General features: G+C 36.1%; 2 protein-coding genes across 2 annotated transcripts; both read right to left on the bottom strand.

The window, feature by feature from the left end:
• Window positions 1–286: 286 nt before the first annotated feature.
• On the bottom strand, window positions 287–1,231 carry LOC101977699 (olfactory receptor 8B3). Its single transcript, XM_005339560.2, has one exon. The coding sequence runs from the start codon at window positions 1,229–1,231 to the stop codon at window positions 287–289; it is 945 nt and encodes a 314-aa protein (XP_005339617.2).
• Window positions 1,232–15,420: 14,189 nt separating this feature from the next.
• Window positions 15,421–16,362, bottom strand: LOC101977419 (olfactory receptor 8C8). The gene has a single exon (XM_021719547.2). The coding sequence runs from the start codon at window positions 16,351–16,353 to the stop codon at window positions 15,421–15,423; it is 933 nt and encodes a 310-aa protein (XP_021575222.2). The 5' UTR covers window positions 16,354–16,362.
• Window positions 16,363–27,253: the final 10,891 nt, after the last annotated feature.

The raw sequence follows: 27,253 nt of genomic DNA, 5'->3' as shown, positions 1-27,253 counted from the left end.
CCACTGGAAGTTCCCAAATACCATATTCTCCTATTCACTAGACTGCAATGTGGATGTAGTCCACACACAGCCCACGGATGGCTCTTGACAATTAATTAATTATTTTTAAAAAATTGCTAAAAGTGTTTGAGAGAGAGAAACAAAACAATGAGATTTTAAGAGAAATGTCAAAACAACAGGTGTAACCACATAAAACACTATCTGCAGAAATCACATGAGCAAAATCTCTTCATGAAAGTAGAAGTTTTAAGATTCTTCAATTTCTCTATACAATTAGTTTCTCTAATTACAATTTGTCTCTCTTTTTAATTTTAGTCATGACTTCCCTAAGTGCAACTTTGACATCCTTGTTCCTCAAACTGTAGATCAAAGGGTTGAGCATGGGACCCACATTAGTGTAGAAAACAGAAGAAATTTTTCCCTGATCCATAGATCCAGGAGAAGAATATTTAAGATACATGAATGCAGCTGATCCAAAAAAGAGAGAAATAGCAATGATGTGAGAGCTGCAGGTACTGAAGGCTTTTGATCTTCCATGAGTAGATTTGATGTGAAGAATGCTGGTGAGAATGAAAATGTAAGAAGTCAATATGGTAAAGCTGGGGACTGTGATATTAATGCCCACCACAACAAGAACGACTACTTCATTGACATAGGTGCTGGTGCAAGAAAGTTGGAGGAGGGGGAGTATGTCACACAAGTAATGGTTGATGACATTGGCATTGCAGAAGGTCAGTCTAAGCATGCAGCCCATGTGGGCAGCGGCACCAACAAATCCTATCACATAGGCAGCAAGAGACAATGCAGAACAGACGTGCTGGGACATGGTGACCCTATACAGCAATGGGTTACAGATGGCCACATAACGATCATAGGCCATTGAGGTCAACATGTAGCATTCAGAGATGACAAAAAAGAGAAAGAAGAACAGCTGAGTCATGCACCCCACATAGGAGATGGCATTCCTCTTGGAGATAAAGTTCATCAACATTTTGGGGCTGAAAACAGAAGAGTAACAGAGATCAATGAAGGACAGGTTGAAGAGGAAGTAGTACATAGGGGTGTGCAAGTGAGAATTGAGAGCAATAAGTGTGAGCAAGCCAAAGTTGCCCACAATGGTGACAATGTAGATCATTAGGAAGAGGTGAAAGAGGGGAAGCTGAAGCTCCTGGAGATCTGTTAATCCAGCCAGAACAAACTCAGTCACCAGGGAGTCATTTCCGGTCAGCATTCTCTTTGTTGAGAGTCTGGGAGAACAGAACAAATCTTCATTAATAGAGGACCCATGTATCTGCTTTTGTCATTGATGGGGAGGGTACTGGCAGATTTCCTGTAAATTATCCCTGGCTTCATGTCATATGAATAAACCCTCCTTTTCAACATTTCAATCATCTCTAATTTTCTGTATTTACTGAAAGTGAAACAATAATTGCTCCTGTCCTGGCTAGTAGAAAGGTGGAACCGCTGTGACACAAACCCACCTGCTGGTGAGCTATGTAGTGGGGATATCTCTCTCCAAACTCCCTCCATTTCATCTCTTCCCTCAATTACTTGACTCTAATCATATTTCCATTACTCAACTAGACACCTCAGTTTTCCTGTGGTAACTAACGGAAGAATTATTTTAGGGAAGAGAATGTATCAAAATTATTCATCCTAGAAAGGAGTATCCTCTAGTCTGTAGAGTTCCCATATACCATACTACAAGAATCTATAAAGTCAACAATTGATAACAGGTATGGAGAAGATCCTTGGCAGCTTAAGATTCAGAATGACATATACCTCAGTGTTGGTACACATATTTTTCTACTGCATCTTGACTACACAGAGGCCAGAAAAAAAGATGACAAATGTGTTTTCAAAGATCAAATATGAGGAGATGAAGCAGAATCATAATTTAAATGAGTGCTAATTATATTAGTTAATTTTGAAAAATTTGCCCAACTGTGTTCTTACAACATGTAAACTCTGTATGTATAGCACACAGCAGTATTTGTAAAGGGCTGTATGTTGGTGTGTTCCTGTTATACTCCTAAAACTGAGAGAGAAGCCAACACAGCAAGATCTAGATGAGAAAAATGCAAGCAGTAGATCCAGGGCTCCATGCTGCTAAATTTTTTGTTATTCAGTGTAATAATTCTACTCATTCTTTACTCACATGGAGAGTGAGAGATAGAGATCAGAGGAACTCACCTCCTTCCACTTAAAGAACTCAGGTGATCACCCTTTATACATATTTCACCTCTACTGTCCTGGAGGATGAACTGGCTTCCAGGTATCTGAGCTGATCACTTGCTTTGCAAGATTCTTCCTCCTTACGGAAAAAGGTATCAGAACACAGATTTCACAATCTGAGTGTTCCAAGACTCATTCTGAAATATAGATGAAACTTCTAGTTATAAATTTTCCAAAAGGGTATAAAGAAAAGCCATGGGATTGACATCAGAGCCAACACATCACAGAACATATTGCATTTGATGAGGACTTATAGTTCTTTGGGGCCTGATCAGAAATTCAGGAATGTGTGGTCCCCTAGGATGAGATCACCCCATGGTGATAAATGAGGAAGAAAAGAAACTTTGGTGTTTGGGTTTACATACTAGTTGACGACAGTAGACATGGTCCTCCCCTCAAGGGCTCTTGAATCCCAAGGGCACACAGTAAAGGAGCCTCTGCTCTTATTTATCAAGATGTAAATATAATTAAAATCATTAAAATTTTCACTAATCATGAATCTAGGGAGTATAATAGTTTTACTAAAACTTTATGTATAATTTAGTTAAGTTTATTTGTTATGCTCATTTTTAAAAAATTTAGTCCCTTAAATAATCAGTAATAAAGTGTGTATATTTTATAGGAAAAAGTACTCATTGGTCATAGGTATTTTAATAATAATATTATCCAAAATAAGAATATTTTTTCATGACAATTTAATTATTTTAGAAAGTTCTAACTCAATATATTTTTGTCAATAGTTTAAAATCAAATAGATGCACAAATCACTATTCATGAGCTACCATTTTAAGAAAATATTAGAGTTTCCTATATATCTGGACATGTGCTTGTGCATGTAGCAGGGCATCAAATTTTTAACTTTTTATCTTGAAATGCTTATAATTCATAGGAACTTGCTAAAGTGATACTCAATTTTTGTTATACTCCTCACTCAACTTCACCCATAAAGAATCTTCAAAAGTGTAGGACTTTCCAATTTTTATTACCCCTCTGACCTAGGACTCCAGCAACACTTTGACTGTTTGGAGCTCTTTTAGTTTGTTCCTGTGCCTCTTTAGGATGCCCCACCCCCAAATTGAGTGTGTGTGATTGTGTGTGTGTGTGTGTGTGTGTGTGTGTTGGAAGTTGTTGTATAGTACTTTATTTTGTTTTACTTTGATGGGAATAGAATCCAAGACTTTTCACGTGTTTGCAAATACCTTAGTAGTGAGCTATACGCCAAAAGTCCTTGTAGTTTTGAGCATCTCTTTACTTTCTGACATTATAAGAGGCTGAAGCTCCATCCTATAATCATCCATTTCTATAAAAATCCTGATTGCTTTTATTGAATAATGATGTTATTAGAAAAAAATCAGCTGGTGCTGGGGTTGTGGCTCAGTGGTAGAGCACTTGCCTGGCATGTGTGGGGCACTGGGTTCAGTCCTCAGCACCACATAAAAATAAATAAAAGGGAGGTATTGTGTCCATCTACAACTAATATATATATATATATATATATATATATATATATATATATATATTTAAAAAATAAATAAATACAGCGAGCTGATTTCTATGTGTGCTCATTGTTTTCAGGGCTTCATTTATTTTAGGCTCCCTTAGTTGAAAGAATGAAGAAAAATACTGGCATACTAACTCATGCATAAACATATACCTATAAATGTTTCCATATGAAACTACCTGTATTTCTATTTGTATATTAAGATAAATTAGAGTTTTACTAATGTCTTCGATAGTACTCTGTTATCACATAGATCATTCTACCCCTCTTCTTGGGTATCTTTAAATTCCAACTCCAATAGTTAAAATTGGCTCCCACTTCATCTTCTATTTACATAGCCCTTCACTTCCACTATACAGGTATAGCTGTCTCAGAATTGCTAACCTGTGCTCAACAATAACAATTTCATAACCAACAGGCTTGTATAATTCATAGTAACTTGCTAAAGTGATACTCAATTTTTGTTATACTCCTCACTCAACTTGTATAAAGTGACTTTTTCTTTTAGCTTTACATACTCCATTCATTTTTCACATTATTTAAGTCAGCATCCATTCCCCTACTGTCCTCAGTGAAGTTGTTTCATGAATTTGTAATACAATTAGGTTCTCTTTTTATAATATGCATTTCTTTCTGAGATACCTTGAATTTTGAATTTCATATATTCATGTTCACTCTTTGTGCTATAAAGTTATATAGGTTTGGAAAAATGCATTGTATTGTGCAGCCATCCTGACAGTGTTATTCAGAAGAATCCTGACATAAAAATTCCATGTTTCTCTATTTATCCCTTCCTGCTCTCTCCAAAGCTCTAGCAACCATTCATATTTCACTGTTTCTACAGATGTTTTTAGTTCCTACTGAGGCCATATAATTTGTGCCTGGTATCTAGCTTTTTCAGACTGGCTTTTTCAGTGAGAGATGTGCAATTAAGACACCTGCATACCTTTTGGGAATTCAGGGAGATCATTTCTTTCAATTCTCTTGTAAGGACATTCTGCAATTTGTTTCTCTATTTCCATTTGAAGAACATCTTTGTTACTTTGAGTTTGGGACAAACATAAAGTTATTATAAACATTCACATAAGGTTTCTGTGTAGAAGGATATTTTCAAATCAATTAAGTTAATATCCTGAAGAAGATGAATTGTACAATAATACTATTTAACTTTATAATAAATTGCTAGAGTCTCCTCCAAAGTGACTGGACCATTTTGGATTCCTATTAGCTATCATCAGAAATGAATGAGATGCTTATTATCATATATCCTGTCAAAATTTGGAATTGTCAGTTTTTCAAATTTTAATCATTCTAAAGAGTTGTGTACTAGTATCTGTTTTCTATTTTTTATACTAGTACTTTTAATAACTATTTTACTGCATTGCATAATTGCAGGATTTTATCATAAGTGCTTATAATGTAGTTTTACCTATTTCAACTCCTGGTTCTATCCCCATCCCTTTCCTCCTCACTTCCCCTGACCCCCTTCCAATACTCAATTGATATTCCACTTATTTATTTGTTTGCTTGCTTGTTTGTTTTTAATTGGTGCATTACAGTTACATAAAAAATCAGACTGAATTGTGACTTCTTCATACTTGTACATTTCACAATTAGGTCAAATTTATTTTCCAGTTCTTCCTTCACCCTCAGTTGCCTGCTTCTACTCTATTGCTCTTCCTTATATTTTCATGAGATCCCCTTTTGATGTCTTATTTCTCTTTAGTTTCCCCTATAAGGGGGAAAACGTTTGAACCTTGGCTTTCCAAGTCTGGCCTATTTCACTTAGTATTATGTTCTCCAGTTCCATCCATTTATCACCAAATGACATAATTTTTCTTATTGGTTGAGTAGAACTACATTATGTGTATATGCTATATTTGCATTAACCATTCATCTCCATTCATCTACTGATGGGGATCCAAGCTGGTCCATAACTTGGCTGTTATGGATTGTGCTACTATAAACATCCGTATGTATGTATCATTATAATATGCTGATTTTAGGATATAGGGAGAAATGTACACTCATAATGTTAGTAGGACTTCAAATTAGTACAATCACTCTTGAAAGCAGTATTAAGATTTATCAAAAGACTAGAAATGAAATTACAACATGACCCAGGTATCCTACTCTTTGTTCTATATCCAAAAAAACCTATAATCATCATACTGTAAGAATACAGGCACTTTCTTTACAGCAGTATAATTCACAATAACCAGCCTGTATACGTGTCCACAGAGAAATGAATAAAGAAAATGTGGTATATATACACAATGGAGCTTGACACAGTCATAAAGAAGAATGAAATGATGATGGCATTTGCTGGCAAGTGGATAGAATTTGGAAAATATCATGTTTTTTCAATTTAAATTATGTTTATAGAGAAACTATGGAAACACTATAAGAAAATATATATGTGTGTGTGTATATATATATATATATATATATATCCTATCTTTAAAAACCATTTTATGTCTATATTCAAGTAGGTGCTTAAGAAAAAGTTGCAGTTTTAAGAACTGTCAAAGCATGCAGTATAGTGAATATAAACAGAAGAGTAGAAGTAGACATTAAGCATTCAGACTATGCTTGAGAAATTCAATTCAATTATAATAGTATAATGAAATCACAATAATATAAATTCTCAGCTCTGCTCTAATAACAATACATTTAATCAGAGTGAATTCGAGTTTCTAACTGGCATCATTTTCTTCTAAGGTAATTAATATAAACCAATGTTTTAGAATTTTTCAAAATTCACTATCAACTAAAATCTGCATCTGACTTTCTAGAAGAGTTATTCTGTTGAATGTGCCATGGTTTCCATTTGAAAATTTCAATTCACTAGTAAGAAAATATTACTTTATATAAGTCTCTGAATATCACCTCACTCAAATGAGAATCTATTTCATGTCCCATGGTTCTGGGGAATATTTATTGGAAGCACAGAAAATAATGTTCTCCTTTAAGATTTCCTCCCAAGCTGGATAAGCCTCTTGAGAGTGTTACTTACTGAGCCTGTGTTACATCCTATATAATAAAACTAACTCTGGATCTTCCAATACCTCACAATCTGCTTAATTTATAAATTCCCATCAGGAATCCCAGATCTCCAGGCTGATTAATGGGTGGTCCCCTCTGTCAGTCTCCTCATGCCCTGTAGAGCCACCAAGAGGGAAGTCCATTGCAGAATCACTTCCAGTGCTAGTATGTTCTACAAGCCTCTGGGATTACATCAAGATTCTAGGTTGTATAACACTCTACCAATGAGAAGTTGTATTAAATAAGTTTAAAAAAGGGGTAGTCTCAAGTCTGAGTTTAAATCTAGACGTTCCCTACCAAACTCTGAGAGTGCACATACATATCATTTCTATGAACCTTGTTCATTTATATTTACATTTATATGTACATGTAGTTGTATGTATCTATAAAATGAGGTTCATAAAAATGGCTAGGGGTTGTCAACATGATACAACTTTTGACTAGCATACACAAGGTCCTCATGTAAATCCTAGCACCAACAAAAATAAATAAATGAGTATATAAATAAATAATACAGTTTTAAAAAGTAAAATAAAAGACCTATCTCATTGTTTTGTGGGAGTTAAATGAGATAATTCACATAACCTATCTGTGCCTGACATATAAAAACAGTTAAATAGGTGTTAGTATCCCTTCTTCTGTTCCACATTCTTCACGTAAATCAGAGTTTCTCAACTCTGGCTTGACTCTAATGTGGATTTGGTGATTTTTTTTTTTATTCATCAACTGTCCTCTGCATGGCAGAAAGCACAGCACATCTGGTCCCACTGATAATTTGCCAGTACTATCCTTCTACACAAAAGCTCTCACTAGTTGTGACCAACAAATTTTCTCAAGATATTATCATGTATATATTGGGTTGTTTGGAAATCAGAAAATATTGCACCAATGTATGTCACATTGGAATACTGACTACTCTGAAATAAAGAAATTGGGAGGACACAGAATAAAATCTTTTTTCTGTCCTTCTCATCCTTTTCTTCCTCCTGCTTTGTTTCTCCCACAAGACAGGCCATAAATACCAAGAATCTCTCCTTCCATAAGGCTGATCATAAGAAGAAGAACCTGTCTCCTCAAAGCCAGACCTAAACTGTAGAAATACTAGTCTCACTGCCCCCTGCCTTTCTGTATAGGAGCTTCCCATGAGGATATTTTCAAATCTTTCTGTCAGAGAAGAGACTCTAAGACCCTTATTCCAGAAAGGAATGTGTCCTTTAACCAAGAGGAAGGAATACCATACAGAAAGGCCAAGAAGAATCAGAAAAGATAGGCCATGCTGTGTTTCCCCTTTCATATATTACATTAGCCTATACACTTTTGTCCAATCACATTTCTAACATAGTAGATTTACTTCCTCAAATCTAACCATAAAAATGGACAGCCTTCCCTGGGTTATAGAGCTTCATATCTGAAGGCTTCTTTGTCACAGAAATTCTGATTAAGCAAATCTGTTATATTTTTCTCATTAACTTGTCTTTCATCATAAGAATATTGGCCATGACTCTTATGGGTGTGGGGGAAAGGGATCACAACTTCCTCTCCTTACAGGGCCATAATTTCCGTGTTTGAGGACTGCTTGTCCTTCTCTGCAGCCTGCTTTTCTCCTATGTCTGCTCCACAGACTCCACACAGTTCTATTTAATACTTACTTGTGTTCCTCAAGATCAATGTGCCCCAAACCAAATTTAGATTTTCATATGATTTCCAAGGCTGCTCTTCCTCAGCTCATCATTTTCTCAGTTACTTCCACCACTAGCATAGCCACTAGTGCACAACTTAAACTTAGCACCTTTTCCTCCCTCACTATCTTTATCTAATCTCACAGTTCCAGAGGATCTATCACTTTCCAAGATCTGTACTTTCACTCAGGCAACTTCTTTAGCTCCTCTCCATCTCAAAATTGGGTTGCTCTAGGAGTAACCTATTGAAGATGAGAGCCTGGTAACCTATTGAAGATGAGAAATGGGACATTTGTAACCATCCATCACCACAGTACATACCCAGATCACTGTTATTCCTATTCCCTCCTCCCAATAACTATGATCATAATCACACATTCAGTTATATAAATATCCTTATTATCATTAGGAAGACATTTAAAAATGCTATATAGTGTTACTCCATCATACACTGTGATTGTTTTTATTTCCATAATTCCCTTTTTGCTTGGTTTCCATACAATTCCCTGTATTTCTCTGAATCCTTCTCAATGTCTTCCTTATTTGTTTTAAATTTACCTTTATTGCATTCAGTCATAGGTATTCAATTTCATCTTCTTAAATAAGATTTTCAGGAGTTTCTTGACCCACTCCCACATTGATAGAATCACTTCTGAATATGACAAAAATTCTGAATTCTTGAGATCATCTGTCATCATAATGTATGGGATTTCCTTTATCTCTATCATATCCTAGATTCTCTCTCTCCTTGATATGTTATCCCAATTTCTTGGTTGTATCACTCATTGGTTACAAAACATTGTGCTTTGGTTCCTTGGGAAATAGTGACTGGAATGGCAGTTTCACCAATCTTGCATGCATGAAATTGTCTTTATGCACCATCCCATTTATTGTCCTTGTAAACAGACAATAAATAGGTGATTTGGAAGTCATTGTCCAAGAAGTTTAGAAGTGACTGCTCCTCAAATTTTTCAATATATTGACCAAATATGAGCCCAGTAACTCTCTAATACTGTTTACTTTCACTCATACATTTGTTTCCATTTTTTTGAACATTCAAAATATTGTATTTTATATGTGTCTGTATTTGAACATTAAGATTATTAACTAAGTCCATTTGGGAAGTACAAGGCCTTCAGTTCCAAAAGTATTTCTTAAATTGCATAAATTATTAATATATTCCTTTTATCTTTTTTTGAGTTCTTTCTCTGGAAAGTTCAAATGCGTAAATCTTTGATTTTTTTTCTGGACAGTATTTTCTCGTCCACTTTTTCATTGATTAAGATTATGATGTTTAAATTATATGTGTATTATTGTAGGTTCCTGGAGAGTGTCCAGCATCCCTGCCCCTGCCCTATCATTTGGGAAAGGGGTTCTACAAGCTGATGAGTAACTCGAAGTGGAGCCTTGGCATTTAAACTGTGCATCTCACTGCATATTGTCCCATTCCAATAGAAATACTTAATGGAAATACCAAGTGGTCTTCTAAGGTGGACTGCTTTGACTCCCCAGAAAAGAATCTTTGAGTCTTCCTGAAGCAAGGTATCCCGGCTTTCAACATTGACCTGAGTGGAGGAAGAAGACTAATGGTGTCAATTTTCATGAGGCAAAACCTCTACTTTTTGCCTTGTTGACAACATAGTGAACTCTACCACACATGCACATATAGTGGTATGATTTAGAAACCCTGCTTCACTTTCTTTAATAAATAAGCTTCTAGTTCTTTACTGAGCATAAGCAAAGATTGGCATCTGCTGCATGGAGAGGTAGAAGAGATCTGAAGATCTAATATGTCCCTAAACATCTTTTAAGTTTTTCAATTATTCACTTCTAAGATTCATGATGCCACGGAATTCTGTGCTTATGAGAGAGGGTACAGTGTAAATGAGTAGTTGTTGGTTTCCTTAGTTCTGTGTTAGTGGTAGAAATCCTAATAATGACAAAGTAAGTAATGCTCACTTAATTTCTCTCTAAATTCTAACATTTGTAGGTGATTATATTTCTCCAGGCTTTTTACTTGTTCTTTTGTTTTGTACTTATGTGTCAATGCTTAATTTCTATGGTTTTATTAATTCATTATAATTATAAATAAGTTAATGCTCATTTTAACATAATCATACGTGCATGAAATATAATTTGCCCTACTTCCCAGTACTTCCTCTTCCTCTATCCTCCTCCCCATCCCAAACCCACCCCAACCCCTATTCCCTTTTCTCTACTCTACTGGTCTTCCTTCTATTTCTTTGCAGAGCTTTTATAAATGAATGTTTATAGATATATATAAAAGTAAAATTCACTGTAATATATTAAAAAATATAAATAGCATCATTAGGTTAGGTTAATTCTACCATTCCTTTAATTTTCTTCTTTCTTCCTTTCCGTCAATCCCCTTCCTTTACTCCACTGATCTCGCTTTTATTTTAATGTGATTATGCTCCACCCCCACCCTTTTATTCCTTATTTTGTCTAACATCCACAGAAGAGAGAAAACATTTGGTCCTTGACTTTCTAAATCTACCTTATTTCACTTATGATGTTTTATAGTTCCATCCATTTATGAGAAAATGCCGTGATTACATTCTTCTTTATGTCTGAGTGAAACTGCACTGTGTATATACCACATTTTCATTATCCATTCATCTTTGGGTAGGCACCTGGACTGGTGGGCACTGGACAATCAGTGAGAAATTGTGAAAGAATAAATGATGTAAATTTTTATTTTCATGAGCAAGTAAAATTGTATATGTTGTTCAATAGGATGTTATGACACAGGTTTACATTGTGAGGTGATTGAGTCACAAATTAACATATCTATCATTTCACATCTCCATTGTGATTTGTAGTAAGAACATTTAAAATCTATTATTTTAGCAATTTTATGTATAGAATACATGGTTATTGACTATAATCAACATACTGTGTGTGCAATAGACTGAAATTTATTCCTCCAAACTGAAACTTTGTCGTCTTTACCCAACATCTCCCCTTTCCTCTTGTGCTAAGCATCATCCTGCTCTCTATTCTATGAGGTCAACAGGCACAAAATTAGAAGTTCTGTGTGCTGTGGTGTAATCTAAAATAGTGATCCAGTTTTAAGTACTTTTTACCACAATTTGAAACTTTGAACATTAATTATAGTTAAATAATGTAAGAACTCTTCTCTCTTATTGACAAATTTAGCTTTGGACAAATACTTGGAATCAGTTTCATTTTTACTTGAAGTGTTTCAAGCAAACAAAAAATAACCTTGAATTTGCAGTAGTCTTCTGCATTGTTAATGTAATTACACTGCAACTATCTCACACTTTGCAAGACTCAATTAGAAATGGGCAGAAGCATGTATACTGGGGAGATAGAGGTTGGGGGTTTTGCCTGGAGAAGTGATTGTCAGTATCCTCCACCAGCAACCCAAAGGCTTCTTGCACAAAATGGACTCTGTCCCTCCCCCTGTCACTACCATAGCTCCTGTCCAGGTGGTGGGGCACCTCTTCAGTTGGGTTATTACAGTGAAGCACAAAATCCAGTTTATCCCATTGTTCTTGCTCCTGCCTAAGTCATGGTGAACAATCATTTCAAATGCTCTTACTCTTGACCTCCAAGACTCCCATTTTGGACCACAGTCTTCTAGAACAACCAGACAGAAACCCCAGCTTATGAGGTCCAACTCAACTGGCCTGGGCATAGTACCTTCACCTATGCCCACTCACCATTCTGTCTGCCTTGCAGTGCTTAGAACACCCTATTCTGGTCTTTCCTCATGAAAGACAGGAAAGAACTGTTTGAGAAGTACCTAAAAATGTTGGTGACATATCAGATAAATGACCTGATGACATTTCAATGACTTTGAGTGATTGAATAAACTAGGTGGGAAATAGGTACTATTCTATGTGGACTGACATATGAAGTTTCTGAGATTTCTTGTTTCATTTATTCACTGAAAGTTAAATCTCAAGATATTGCTCTTTTAAATTATTTTTTACCTATCTACTTAAATCATTATGATAGAATAAATATTTTATGTTAAAAAATATTTAAAGGTCTTTAATATATGTTAATATGGGCTAAGGACATTTTTAAAATAGTTAAATTGTGTCGATTGGGAACTATCAAACACAAAAAAGATAAGAAAGATATAATCCTTACTTTTAACAAATTACACATTCACTTCCAAATACTCATTATTGTCAAATATATTTAAATGCTTTAAAATTATTTTGCTTCTAATTTACCTATATGACTTTTAAATATTCTGCACTCAAATTTAAATAATTTTAAATTCATTAATTAAAATTCGTTGATTAAAATGTTTAAATATATTCAAGAAATATCATTAAATGTGTATCTGATTTACAAGTTAAATCAATTAAATTTGCAATGAATGCCAGTAATTCAGCTAATACAATAACCCTGTAGACTTTCTAAAACTCAGCCACAATACTGGATGCTTCATTCTCTGTCAGAATGTGCTGTTGACAACAATGCAATATTAAGAAGGATCACAAGTATTGTGCTATCCCCGTGACTTGTATTTTACATTTTTTGTTGAGTAGTTAAGATTCACAGACATGGATGTTTTACATATCATCCTCTGTCTTCTGTATCTTTATTCAAATATGTGCTTCAGAGAAATTTTGAAAACAGTTTTAAGAACTCTGTCTAAACATACCTATGGCGAGCACAAACAGAAAAGTGGAAGTTGATAGGAAGCATTCAGACTATGTTAGAGGAAGTAAATTTTAAATGTATTATAATGAAAAATAAATTTACAGGTAGAGGTTATTAATATTCTGTTTTAGTAGCAATAATTTTAATGAAAGAATTTAATTCATAACTGGCATTATTTTCTTCTGAGACTACTCATATAAATCAATGTTTTAGAACTTTTCAAACATCAGTATCTTTATATAAATATGAAAACTACAGTGATGCTGTACTGGTATCCTGTGACTTGGATCTTTCCACTGAAGGGCACCGGTCTGAAACAATTCAGGGTAATAATGAACATCAGACAACATTTTTGTGCAAGAACATTTCTATGCCACCAACACAATAAGAACATTTTGTAAAGCATAGTTTTCTATTATTTTTTATATTAATAATGCACTTTGTCTTCAAACAATCCTGTACTATCTAGTAGATTTGAAAGTACATGTACTACTTCTGCAAATCAGAGAAAAAATAAATCCTTGAATTTCTGAATCTGACTTATTACACTTAGCATTAGAGTCTCCAATTACAAATGTTTTCACTGATATACAGGAAGTAGTCTAAAATTGCAGTGGAAAGAGAGAAAGAGAAAAAATGGGGTGGGGGGATTCCATTAAATTGAAAGAAGGATCAGGGGAGTAGAAGAAGGGGATTAAGCAGGAGGGTGAGGGACAGGATAAGTGAAAAACTGTGGAAAGAATCTGACCTAACTTGACTACATACATATATGAATATACTACAGTGACTCTCGCCATTATGGTACTAATTTTAATGTAAATAAATAGAAATATCAGTAGAGTAAAGGGAAGAAGAAGAGGGTAAGTGTAAATACTGGGGACTTAATTGAAGCAAAATATAGTCCATGCATTTATAGTCAGGTCAAAATAAATCCTAGTATTATGTATGATTATTATACACCAATAAAGAGGTACATGTAGTGCTAATGAAATGTGACCTCTTTAAAATGAGATTCTACAACAAATGTGGATTTTTCTACAAGGACATCAAAGCCTTGCATAAGAATTCTGGGCTGCTGGCATCTTGGCTCAGAGGTTTGTTCCTATATAATACACAATTCTGGGCTCATTCTGAATAACTTTCTAGAAGTTCTGTCTGTTCTTTAAAAATTCTTTCTTTCCATTTCTTCTCAGGATGCATAATGGGATAAAAACGGAGCTCTGTATAGCTAGTTTCTGGCTCTGAACAAGTCACATAAAGATTTTATAATCCTTAGAATCCCATGAGGAGACTTATGTTTAATAGAGTAGAGACAAAAACCCATATATGAGGGATTTATTTGTTGTTTTTCCTTTTTTGTTGGGGGATGCAAGGGACCAGATTCAGGATCATACACAAGCATCCCTCTACTACTAAATTAAGTAATCAGTTTTTGTTTGTTTGTTTTTAAAACAGAAAATTGAACTCCTTTTATGTGACAGGAAAATTAGTTAAACATCATGATGATGCTATCATCTGTAGAGAGAAATATCATTATAAAAATTTTAAAACAATGATGAAAATATAGATTAGATGCAAACTGGTGAAAATTTCAGGTCCATGTCTGACAAAATATCAGTTGACCAATGCATTGTCAGTATTGGTGAGATCTAAGAAACCTGGAAAGAGGGTTGGAATCATCCATCCTCAAATACTAACAAGAATAGACCCCAAGTCGATTTCCATTTCCAAAAGTACACATTTCCATTATAGATGTGAGCCTAAATATATAGAAGAGAATCATTCCTTAAATAGTCTGAATAACTTTTGGAATTTTCACTTTACATATCTACAACTTATGATTCTTCTTTTTTAAAGCATTTGTTAGACAATAAAACATTGAAACACAAAATAGATCTACAATATTGTCTCAGGAAAAGATTAAAGAAATAAACTTGTTAAAAAGCATTCAACTCACCAGAATCTTTGGATAGATAAGACATACAAAAACATACTAGATAGTCTTATATACAGATAGAAAAGACTTCAGTCCAGTGCCTCCATGTAGTACAGGGAATAAAGACAAATTCTGGTGTCTTCTTGGGACTAAAAACAAGTCTCAACTCCAAGAATAAGTCCACATAGTTGCATTGCATAGTGTAAAAACAAAAATTACAGTGAAAATACAGCTCAAACTGCAGAATAAAAGATAAGGGAGATGAGGAGGAAGAATGGAAGGAAGGTGGTTAAGATTAAGAAGAATGGGAATTACAGAAAAAGACCTAGCAATGGGAACAGGGACCAAGGCTGGAGAGTTCAGTTTGTGATTCTCTTCAAAGTTCTCTTCAGAGCAAGTTTGACATCCTTGTTCCTAAGGCTATAAATGAGGGGATTAAGCATGGGAACCCCAAAATTGCAAAACACGGAGAAGAATTTCTCCTGGGTCACAGATCCTGGAGATGATGTTTTAACATGAGTGAGCAGCCCAAATCCATAGAACAGGCCAACAGTTACTATGTGAGAACCACAGGTGCTCATGGCCTTGGATGAACCCTTAGCTGAGGACATATGAAGGACATTATAAAGAATCAAAGCATAAGAGATTAGGATAATGAGGCTGGATACAATGACTACTGTCCCCACAACAACAGAACTCACAAGCTCATTGACGTGGGTGCTGCTGCAGGACAGTTGAAGGAGAGGAAGGATGTCACACATGTAATGATTGATGACATTGGAGTCACAGAAACTGAGCCTTATCATGCACCCTGTGTGCACCATGGCACCAGCAAACCCCATCAAGTAAGAACCCAACATCAGCAGAGAACAGACCCTAGGGGACATGACCACCCTGTACAGCAGAGGCTGACAGATGGCCACATAGCGATCATAGGCCATGGCTGTCAGCACATAGCACTCTGAGTGGACAAAAAAGCAGAAGAAAAATAGCTGAGTCATGCATCCTGCAAAGGAGATGATGTTCCTCTCTGAAACAAAGCACAGGAGCATTTTAGGGGTACAGACAAATGAATAACAGAAATCAATGAAGGACAAGTTAAAGAGGAAAAAGTACATGGGAGTGTGAAGATGCAAATTCAGGAAAATTAGAACAATTAAGCTCATGTTTCCCACCACAGTGACTGTACAGTTTACCAAGATCAGGAAGAACAGGGGTAGCTCTAGCTCAGGTCGGTTTGTTAATCCTGTAAGGAAAAACTCTACCACGGAGGAGTCATTTTCCATAGCCATTGCTTCTGGAGTGAGACCCTTAGAAGCCAGAGTGGAAGGCGATGTTGAAATGAACCTCTAATCTTTGACCCCAGAAGGCTAGCTGGAGCTGTTGGGTTCCAGGCTGAAGGTTGTCTATAGACATGCAGCAAGGCCTATAAAGTGTATGACTTCCTATGTTGCTACTTGAGGATTTGCCATTTCTTGCCTTCTTCCTCCACCCTTCATGTATGTTTCATCAAGGATGAGTGCTAGCTGACTTGCCAGTGTCTCTGAACATCATTTCTTCCCTCTTCATTCTTCTGTAAGGATCAAGGTTGAAAAGAGAAATAAAAAGGTGGTTTTTCTCCACAATCCATGATTTTTAGAGCTTTGACTTTGAAGGAAAATTATCATGACAAAGATGGTTCAGGGCTTACCTGATGCACTGGAGGTTCTTGCTGATGCTGAACTTCAAGGGCTTCCTCCCAAGTGTCTGTCCTAAGAGGACAAGTTTCTGATGATGAAAGAGGAAATAAGAATCACCTCAGATCTTTCTCTGACATGCTAGAAGAGCTGCTCTGGGGAATATTCCATTTGAGCATTTCTGTTGTTGTTACTCTTCCTTTGCAGAAAGGAAAACAACCATCTCATACCAGCCTCCAAAACTTCACCTCACTCACTTGAGAATCCCCATGGTTCCAGGAAAGATCATTAAAAGCACAGAAAATTATGCTGTGTTTTATGACTTCATCCCAAATTGGATGAGCCCCTGGAGGCAGAAAGTACTGAGCCTGCATTTACCACCTGTTTAGTAGACCTAAAGTTGGGTCTTTTGAGAATCAAAGTTCTACACAATTTGTTACTTTCCTCTAGGAATTCCTAATCCCCAGGCGTGGATGTGGTCTCATTTGTCAATTTCCCCCTCAGCCAGCCCTACAGAACCATACAGAACTTGTATATTTTTGCAAACCTCTGAGATTGCATTAAGAAACATTACATCATGTGTTTAACATATGTTAAAAGAGAAGTTGTAGCAAAGAGATTAAAGAATAGGAGTATATCTTCAAATCAATCTGTGCTTCAATCCAACATTTTAGTCATTCTATGATACTATACATACATAGTATCTGTTTTTATTTTTTTAATTAATCAATTAATTTTTAAAAACACATAACAGCAGTGGAAAGCATTACAATTCTTATTACACATATAGGGCACAATTTTTCATATCTCTTTATATAAAGTATATTCATAACAATTTCTGCCTTGATACATGTACTTTGTTTGTTGTTGTATTCCAATTCTTAATACATATATATACACCACAATTTTTCATATCTCTGTTTTTATATAAGTATGTTGACACCCAGTTCAAGTCTTCATACATATACTTTGTATAATGATATCCATCATATTCCACCATTTTTGCTAATCCCCTGCTGCCTCCTTTTCCCTCCCGCCCCTCTTCCCTATCTAGAATTCATCTATTATTCCCATACTCTCCCTCCCTACCCCACTATGAGTCAACCTCCTTATATAAGATAAAACATTTGGCATTTGTTTTTATGGGATTGGCTAAGTTCACTTAGCATTATCTTCTCCAATACCACCCATTTACCTGCAAATGCCATGATCTTGTTCTTTTTTAATGCTGAGTAAAATTCCATTGTGTATATATGCCACATTTTTTTTATCCATTCATCCACTGAAAGACATCTAGGTTGACTCCACAGTGTAGCTATTATGAATTGTGCTGCTATAAACATTGATGTGGCTGTGTCCCTGTAGTATGCTGTTTTTAAGTCCTTTGGGGATAGTCTGAGGAGAGGAAAAGCTGGGTCAAATGGTAGTTCCATACCCAGTTGTCCAAGGGATCTCCATACTGCTTTCTAAATTGGCTGCACAAGTTTGCAGTCCCATCAGCAGTGTATGAATGTATCTTTTCCCCCACATCCTCGCTGATACTTATTGTTGTTTGTCTTCATAATAGCTGCCATTCTGACTGGAGTGAGATGACATCTTAGAGTAGTTTTGATTTGCATTTCTCTGATTGCTAGAGATGATGAGCATTTTTCATATATTTGTTTGATTGATTGTATATCCTCTTCTGAGAAGTGTCTATTCAGGTCCTTGGATCATTTGTTGATTGGGTTATTTTTTTGTGTGTGCTTAGCTTTTTGAGGTCTTTATATGCCCTAGAGATTAGTTTTGCTCTAGAGATTAGTTTTGCTCTATCTTATGTGTGAGGGATAAAATTTTGCTCCCAGGATGTAGGCTATCTGTTCACCTCACAGATCGTTTCTTTTGATGAGAAGAAATCTTTGAGTTTGATTCCATCCCATTCATTGATTCTTGGTTTTAATTCTTATGCTATAGGAGTCTTATTAAGGAAGTTGGGGCATAATCCAACATGATGAAGATTAGGGCCTACTTTTTCTTCTATAAGACGCAGAGAATTTGGTTTTTTTTCTGGGTCCTTGATCCATTTTGAGTTGAGTTTTGTGCATGATGAGAGATAGGGGTTTAATTTCATTTTGTTGCATATAGCTTTCCAGTTTCCCAGCACCATTTGTTGAAGATACTTTTCTTCAGTGCATGTTTTTGGCACATTTGTCTAATATATGATAATTTTAGTTTTGGGGGTTAGTCTCCGTATCCTCTATTCTGTACCATTGGTCTACCGACCTGTTTTGGTGCCCAATACTATGCTGTTTTTGTTACTATTGCTCTGTAGTATAGTTTAAGGTCTGGTATAATGATGTCACCTGCTTCACTCTTCCTGATTAGGATTGCTTTAGCTATTCTGGATCTCTTATTTTTCCAGATGAATTTCATGATTTCTTTTTTTTTTATTTCTATGAGGAATGCCATTGGGATTTTCATTAGAATTGCATTAAATCTGTATAGTGCTTTTGGTAGTATGGTCATTTTGATAATATTAATTCTGCCTATCCAAGAGGAAGGTAGATCCTTCCATCTTCTAAGACCTTCTTTGATTTCTTTCTTTAGGGTTCTGTAGTTTTCATTTTATAGATGCTTCATCTCTTTTGTTAAGTTGATCTCCCAAGTATCTTATATTTTTGAGGATATTGTGTATGGGGTAGTTTTACTTATTTACTTCTCAGAGAATTTGTCATTGATATTCAGAAATGATTTATGGGTGTTGATTTTATATCCTGCCACTTTGTGAATTCATTTACTAGTTCTAGAAGTTTTCTGGTGGAGTTTTTTTTTTTTTTTTTGAGGAGGTGTCTTCTAGGTATAGAATCATATCATGAGCAAATAGAGCTAATTTAAGTTCTTCTTTTTTTATACATATCCCTTTGATTTCTTCCATCTCTCTAATTGCTCTGACAAGTGTTTCAAGAACTATGTTGAATAGAAGTGGTGAGAGAGGGCATCCCTGTCTTGTTCCAGATTTTAGAGGGAATGTCTTCAGTTTTTCTCTGTTTAGAATGATGTTGGCCTGAGGCTTAGCATAGACAGCCTTTACAATGTTGAGATATGTTCCTGTTGTCCCTAGTTTTTCTAGTATTTTGAACATAAAGGTATGCTGTATTTTGTGAAATGCTTTTTCTGTATCTATTGAGATGATCATATCATTCTTATCTTTACGTCTATTGATGTTATGAATTACATTTATTGATTTCCATATGTTGAACCAACCTTGCATTCCTGGGATAAATCCCACTTGATGATGGTATACAATCTTTTCAATAAGTTTTTGCATTCAATTTCCTAGAATTTTATTGAGAATTTTTGCATCTATGTTCTTTAGAGATATTGGTCTGAAGTTTTCTTTTTTTGAAGTGTCTTTTTCTGGTTTTGGAATCAGGGTGATATTGGCCTCATAGAATGAGTTTGGAAGTGCTGCCTCTTTTTCTATTTCCTGAAATAAATTGAAGAGTATTGGTATTAGTTATTCTTTAAAGGTCTTGTATAATTCGGCTGTGTATCCATCCAGTCTTGGGCTTTTCTCGATTGGTAATCTTTTGATGACTTCTTCTATTTCCTCACTTGGTATTGGTCTGTTTAAATTGTGTATATCTTCCTGACTCAACCTGGGCAGATCATATGACTTAAGAAATTTGTCAATGCCTTCAATGTCTTCTATTTTATTGGAGTATAAGTTTTCAAATAATTTCTAATTATCCTGTGTATTTCTGTAGGGTCTGTTGTGATATTACCTTTTTCATCACACATGCTGGTAATTTGAGTGCTCTCTCACCTTCTCTTTTTAGCATGCTTTAGGGTCTGTCAATTTTATTTATTTTTTCAAAGAACCAACTTTTAGTTTATCAAATTTTTCAATTTTTTTGTTTCAATTTCATTGATTTCTGCTCTAATTTTAATTATTTCTTGCCTTCTACTGCTTTAGCTGCTGATTTCTTCTTCTTTTTCTAGGGCTTTGAGATGTTGTGTGAGGTCATTTATTTGTTGACTTTTTCTTCTTTTAAGGAATGTACTCCATGCAATGAATTTTACTCTTAGTACTGCTTTCATCGTATCCCAGAGAGTTTGCTTTGTTGTGTCTGTGTTCTAATTTACCTCTAAGAATTTTTTAATTTCTGCCTTTATGTCTTCTGTAACCAACTGTTCATTCAGTAGCATATTGTTCAGTCTCCATGTGATACTGAAATTTTTATTTTTTATTTTGTCAATGATTTCCAATTTTATTCCATTATGGTCTGTTAAAATGCATGGTAGTATCTCCACTTTTTTGTATTTGGTTAAAGTTGCTTTGTGGCATAGTATGTGGTCTATTTTAGAGAAGGATCCATCCCTATGTTTCTGAGAAGAAAGTGTATCCTCTTGATGCCGGTTGAAATATTCTATATATGTCAGTTAAGACTAAGCTATTAATTGTGTTATTGAGCTCTATAGTTTCTTTATTCAACTTTTGTTTGGAAGATCTATCCAGTGGTAAAAGAGGTGTGTTAAAGTCACCCATGATTATTGTGTTGTGGTCAATTTGACTTTGAACTTGAGAAGAATTTGTTTGATGAACATAGCTGCAACCATTGTTTGCAGCACATATATTTATGATTGCTATGTCTTGTTGGTGTATGGTTCCCTTGGGAAGTATGTAATGTTCATCTTTATCCCTTTTGATTAACTTTAGCTTGAAGTCTACTTTATTTGATACGAGTATGGGGACCCCTGCTTGCTTCTTTAGTCCATGTGAGTAGTATAATTTTTCCCAACCTTACACTTTCAGTATTCAGTATTTTCCTATCAGATGAGTCTCCTGTAGGAAGTATATTGTTGGATTCTTTTTAATCCAATCTGGTAGCTTGTGAATTTTGATTGATGAGTTTAAGCCATTAACATTTAGGGTTACTATTGAGACATGGTTTGTATTTCCAGCCATATTTTTTTTGTTGTTGTTTGTTACTTAACTTGACTTGGTTTTCCTCTTTGATTAGTTTTTCTTTTAGTGTACTACCTCCCTCTGTTGGTTTTCATTATTGTTTTTCATTTCCTCTTTATAAAATATTTTGCCAAGTATGTTTTTAGTGCTAGTTTTCTAGCTATAATTTCTTTTAACTTTTGTTTGTCATGGAAGGTTTTAATTTTGTATTCAAATCTGAAGCTTAGTTTTGTTGGATAGATTCTTGGTTGGCACCCATTATCTTTCAGAGCTTGAAATATATTGTTTAAGGATATTCTAGCTTTCAGGGTCTGTGTTGAAAAATCTGCCATTATCCTAATTGCTTTACTCCTTCCTATGTGTGATCTGATTCTTTTCTCTTGTGGTTTTTAAAATTCTCTCCTTATTCTGTATGCTGGACATTTTCATTATAATGTCCCTTGGTGTAGGTCTGCAGTGATTTTGTACATTCAGTGTCCTGTAGGCTTCTTGGATTCAGAGTTCCATTTTATTCTTCAGGTCTGGAAAGTTTTCTGATATTGTTTCATTGAATAGATTGCTTATTCCTTTGGTTTGGACCTCTATGCCTTCCTATATCCCAGTAATTCTTAAATTTGGTCTTTTTATGCTATCCCATATTTCTTGAATGTTCTGCTAATGGTTTCTTATCATTTTTGCTGTGCTGTTCATGTTATTTTCAAGATGATATATTTTATCTTCATTGTCTGATGTCTTATCTTCCAAATGGTTACTCTGTTGATGATGCTTCCATTTGAGCTTTTAGTTTGGTTTATCATTTCTTTCATTTCAAGAATTTCTCTCTCTCTCTCTCTCTCTCTCTCTCTCTCTCTCTCTCTCTCTCTCTGTCTCTCTCTCTCTCTCTCTCTCTCTTTTCTTTTAGAACCTCTATTTCTCCAATGAGGTCATCTTTTGCTTCCTGAATTTGTTTATGTAGCTCATTGTCTAAGTGATCTTTCACTGCTTGCATTTGATCTCTTATATCTTCCTTGAGTTCACAGAACATTTTAACCATGTGTACCCTTACTCTTTCTCTACCATTTTTTTCTGCTGTGGCTGCCAATGATTCTTATGATGTGGTGTCTTGATTTATTTGTGGTACTTTCTTCCTCTTCTTTTCATGTTGCTCATGTGTCTTTCTTTCCAGCTCTTTGGGTCTGGAGTTTTATTGTTTTTACACTATAGGTTTGTAGTGCTCTTGTAGGGTTCCAAGATCCCTCCTTTGTGGGGAAGGATAATGTGAACTGATCCCAATATCAACAATATATCATCTATGAACAATTTGTTGTTATTAAGACACTATAATTTAGTCTCAATGTACAGAGATGTTGGATTCAATAGTTATCTACAATATAATCAGTAGTGTTGTAAAATGGTATACAGTTTCTGACAATGGAAAATAAACTGGGAGTGAGGCATAGGACATTTGAGGAAGGATGTGAGGATATAGAGTTAATATATCTTAGGAAGTGTGAAAGAGAAATCTAATGAAGAGGATTAGTAGCAAGAGAATAGACAGGAAGTAATTGAGGGTAGATAATTACATGGGAAGACATTAGAGTACATAAAAAACACACATGTATACGAAAAATACAGGATGTTAAAATAATAAAATTTGGAGGGAGAAAGAGAGATGAAAGAAGAAAGAAGAGGGGGGAAAGGGCATATAGAACACCTTTATATTATATTATTCAGATTGCTCAGTCCTCAAAATCCTATTTCATGCAAAGTTCTTGGTTTCACATATGTTGGGGAAGTGAGGGCCCGAGGATAGAGTGGTAGAAGAGAAAGAGAAAAAAAAAAAAACTTGAGAGAAGAAATCAGGGTTGTTGCTAGTTTTAGAGATCCAAATCTATTTTGTTTCTTTTCTCACCCAATAGGTGGGGTTGTCTGTTTTAAGCTGTGACTCTGCCCTCAGGATGGTGTAGGTAACTGTTGAGAGCCACAGCCAAAGGGGCCCCAGCAAACTTCCAGCTGCCAGCAAACTTCCAGCTGCCGGCTGATGATTGGCTCACAGCGGCCCCAGCAACATCTAGCTGATTGGCTCCTCTGCGGTGATGTTCATTGGGCTGTTTCCCTGCTCTTTCAGATCACGGAGCTGCTCATTGGGGGACTTCTTTGGCTCTGCCCACGCGACTCAGCCAATTGGCCTCAAGAGCAGGAGGATATTGGGAGGTGGTGAGGCTTGGGTGGTGTGAGAGGCTTGTGGGAAGCCGGTGGTGGCAGTTGGGCTCTGAGGGTTTTTTCCTGAGGAGCTGTTTTGTTTGGCGTTTGTAGTTCTAAAAATAAAGTTAGTTTCTTTTGACAAGTGGCTCCTGAATTGTGCCCAGCCAGACTGCGGCATTTGGTGGCCCGTACGGGGAGCGACTGAGGGTAAGTAAACTGCTCGCCCCTGAGGGCAGGGCGAGAGGATGAGTAGCCATTCTAAATTTCCTCTTTTGTTTTGCTTCATTTTTGTTTTAAGTTGCCTGTCCCTGGAGATGAGTGAGACAGAAGAAAAACTGCTCACATCTGAGGAAAAACTATTTGCGTCTGAGGAACAGATAGGGAGAAAGGACGGATGTACATGTCAGGAGGATAGAAAGGCTATAATGAATTTTTGTTGTTCCATTTTTATTTCATTCTGTCTCAGTTTTGTTTGGTGCCATCTTGTTGGGTTGTATTATAGTAGAAATACGGGATAAGAAATTAGTAAAAAACAAACTGAAAGAGTGTTAAGTAAATTGTTAGAGGAAGGAGGCATCCCAGTAAAATCAAGAGCAGTCAGGGCATATGTTGATACAATACAAAAATGTAGCCCATGGCTTTTTAAGGAGGAGTTGTTAAATATATCACAATGGAACCATCATGGTGAAGATTTAAAAAGAATAGAAAAGAACAACCCAGGGACTCTGCCAGTTGGCACATTGCCATTGTGGATGTTCGTATCTGGTTTGCTTAGTCCAAAGCCTTCAATTCAGACAAAGGTAGAAGAAGGAGAAGACATATTGATTCAAGTAAAAGAGAAGGTCTCTCAAGTTAGTCAGAAAGAGGAAAAGATTCAAGTAAAAGAGAAGGTCTTTCAAGCTAGTCAGACAGAGGAAGGAAGTTTAAAGCAGAAAAAGCCATCAGGGGAAAAGTTACAACAGGAGACTGCTAATAACACCTTTCTATCAGAGAGCGTAAGTGTCCAACCAACAGCACTACCTCTACAGGAGACTGCTACTAACAGCATTCTATCACCAGAGGGCATAAGTGTCCAATCAACAGCACCACCTCCATATGCTAGGAGGCTCCCAACCCCCGCAGTTGATAGTTGGGATCCTGAGACAGGATCTCAAGTATTAACATGCCCTGTATTTGAGGTAGGAGGGCAGCGAATTTACCAGGGATTAAATTTCAAAACAGTGAAGGAGCTAAAAGAGGCTGTAACAACCTATGGTCCTCAAGCACCCTTCACTGTAAGCTTGGTCGAATCCATTAACAACTTGAACATGACGCCAGCAGATTGGGCTAATATGTGTAAAGCTGTGCTAAATGGAGGTCAATACCTGTTATGGAAGGTTGCCAATGAGGAATTTTGCAAGGAGATGGCTAGGTGAAATGCAGCAGCTGGTTATCCTCAGAGAAATTTAGATATGTTGTTAGGAAAGGGACCTTATGAGGATCAGCAACAACAAATTGCATATGATCCTGGCGTATACTCACAAATTGCTGTAGAGGCGATTAGGGCATGGAAGACTTTACAAGGACATGGAGGTTTACAAGTTCAATTATCTAGGGTAATACAAGGAATTAATAAACCTTACGCTGAATTTGTAGATAGGCTTATTCGAACAGCTACCAGAATTTTTGGGAATACAGAACAAGCAATGCCATTAATAAAACAACTGGCTTATGACCATGTGAATCGTTGGTGCAGAGATATCATTAGACCATGGAAACAGGAAGATTTAAACACATATATTAAATTATGTAGAGACATTAATGAACAAGAGCAAGTCATGGCAGTTGCAGTAAAACAGGCTTTAGATGCTAGGCCAAGAACATGCTACAATTGTCAACAAACAGGACATTTTAAAAGGAATTGCCCATAGGAGAAGGGTTTAACAAAACTAGGTATCAAAGGAGTAGAATACCGGGTATTTGCCCACGATGCTGTAGAGGGAGACATTGGGCTAATGAATGCCGTTCTCAAACCACCATAGAGGGTACTCCATTACATTGGGCTAATGAATGCCATTGTCAAACCACCATAGAGGGTACTCCATTATCAAAAAACGAACAAGGACAAGGTGTTTATCCACAATATCGTGGACAAAGGCATTGGGCTTCGTTGCCAAAAAATGGAAAGGGGGCCCCAATGCTCTGGGGCCCTAAACCACAAATATACGGAGCACTGGAGCAACCCAGCAACCCCAGCAACCCCATCAGAGTAGTGCCCAGGACATCAGATCCCTCATCAGACAAACCAGAGGGAGCGCAGGGTTGGACATCTGTGCCTCTGCCAGATCAGTACTAACTCCAGAGATGGGAGTTCAAATCATTCCCACAGAGGTGAAAGGACCTCTTCCCAAAGGAACAGTAGGCTTATTATTGGGACGCAGCTCTTCTACTCTAAAAGGACTTTTGATAAGTCCTGGGGTAATTGATCCCAATTATGAAGGTGAAATAAAAATTGTAGCCAGTTCTCCAAAGGGTATATCAGTAATTTCACCAGGAGATAGAATAGCACAGTTACTAATAATACCAAGCTTACATGATAAATTTTCCAGTCATGCTGTAGAAAGAGGTTCCAAGGGATTAGGCTCCACAGGTGTAAATTGGGCTATGCTTTCTTTAAATTTAGATTCTCGCCCCATGCTAAAACTAAATATTCAAGGACATGAATTTAATGGGCTACTGGATACAGGTGCAGACCTTAACATCATCTCTCATCAAGAATGGCCAAAACATTGGCCATTACAACAAACCACTCAAATGCTTCGAGGCCTAGGAGTGGTGACTAATCCCCATAGAAGTGCAATGGTATTAGATTGGAAGGATCCTGAAGGATGTGAAGGAACTATACAGTCATATGTATTGGATCATCTTCCCGTAAATTTATGGGGACGAGATGTCTTAGATCAATTAGGTTTGACATTAACAAATAACATCAATCAAAATGCACCCACTATTATGGCTAGACAAGGTTTTAGGAAAGGAAAAAGATTAAAAAAAAACAAGAACAAGGTATAGCAGCACCAATACAAATAGATCAAGGAACAGACAGACATGGGTTGGATTTTCACAAAGGGCCACTGAGACAATAAAAATTACATGGAAATCAAAAAGACCAGTATGGGTTCCTCAGTGGCCCTTGACTAAAGAAAAGATACAAGTAGCCCATGATCTGGTCAAACAACAATTAGCGGAAGGACATATACAATCTTCTGTATCTCCCCATAACACTCCCATTTTTGTCATCAAAAAGAAATCTGGTAAATGGAGATTATTGCAAGATTTAAGAGCCATTAATAATGAAATGGTCATTATGGGACCTACTCAATTGGGGATTCCTCAATTGTCTGC

The sequence above is a fragment of the Ictidomys tridecemlineatus genome, chromosome 4 (genome assembly GCF_052094955.1).
Source record: "Ictidomys tridecemlineatus isolate mIctTri1 chromosome 4, mIctTri1.hap1, whole genome shotgun sequence".
NCBI classification, from domain to species: Eukaryota; Metazoa; Chordata; class Mammalia; order Rodentia; family Sciuridae; genus Ictidomys; species Ictidomys tridecemlineatus.
This window is presented reverse-complemented; position numbering and strand designations above follow the sequence as displayed.

Coding starts and splice junctions, on each gene's coding strand:
- LOC101977699 (XM_005339560.2), bottom strand. CDS start 1,231: ATGCTGACCGGAAATGACTCCCTGGTGACTGAGTTTGTTCTGGCTGGA.
- LOC101977419 (XM_021719547.2), bottom strand. CDS start 16,353: ATGGCTATGGAAAATGACTCCTCCGTGGTAGAGTTTTTCCTTACAGGA.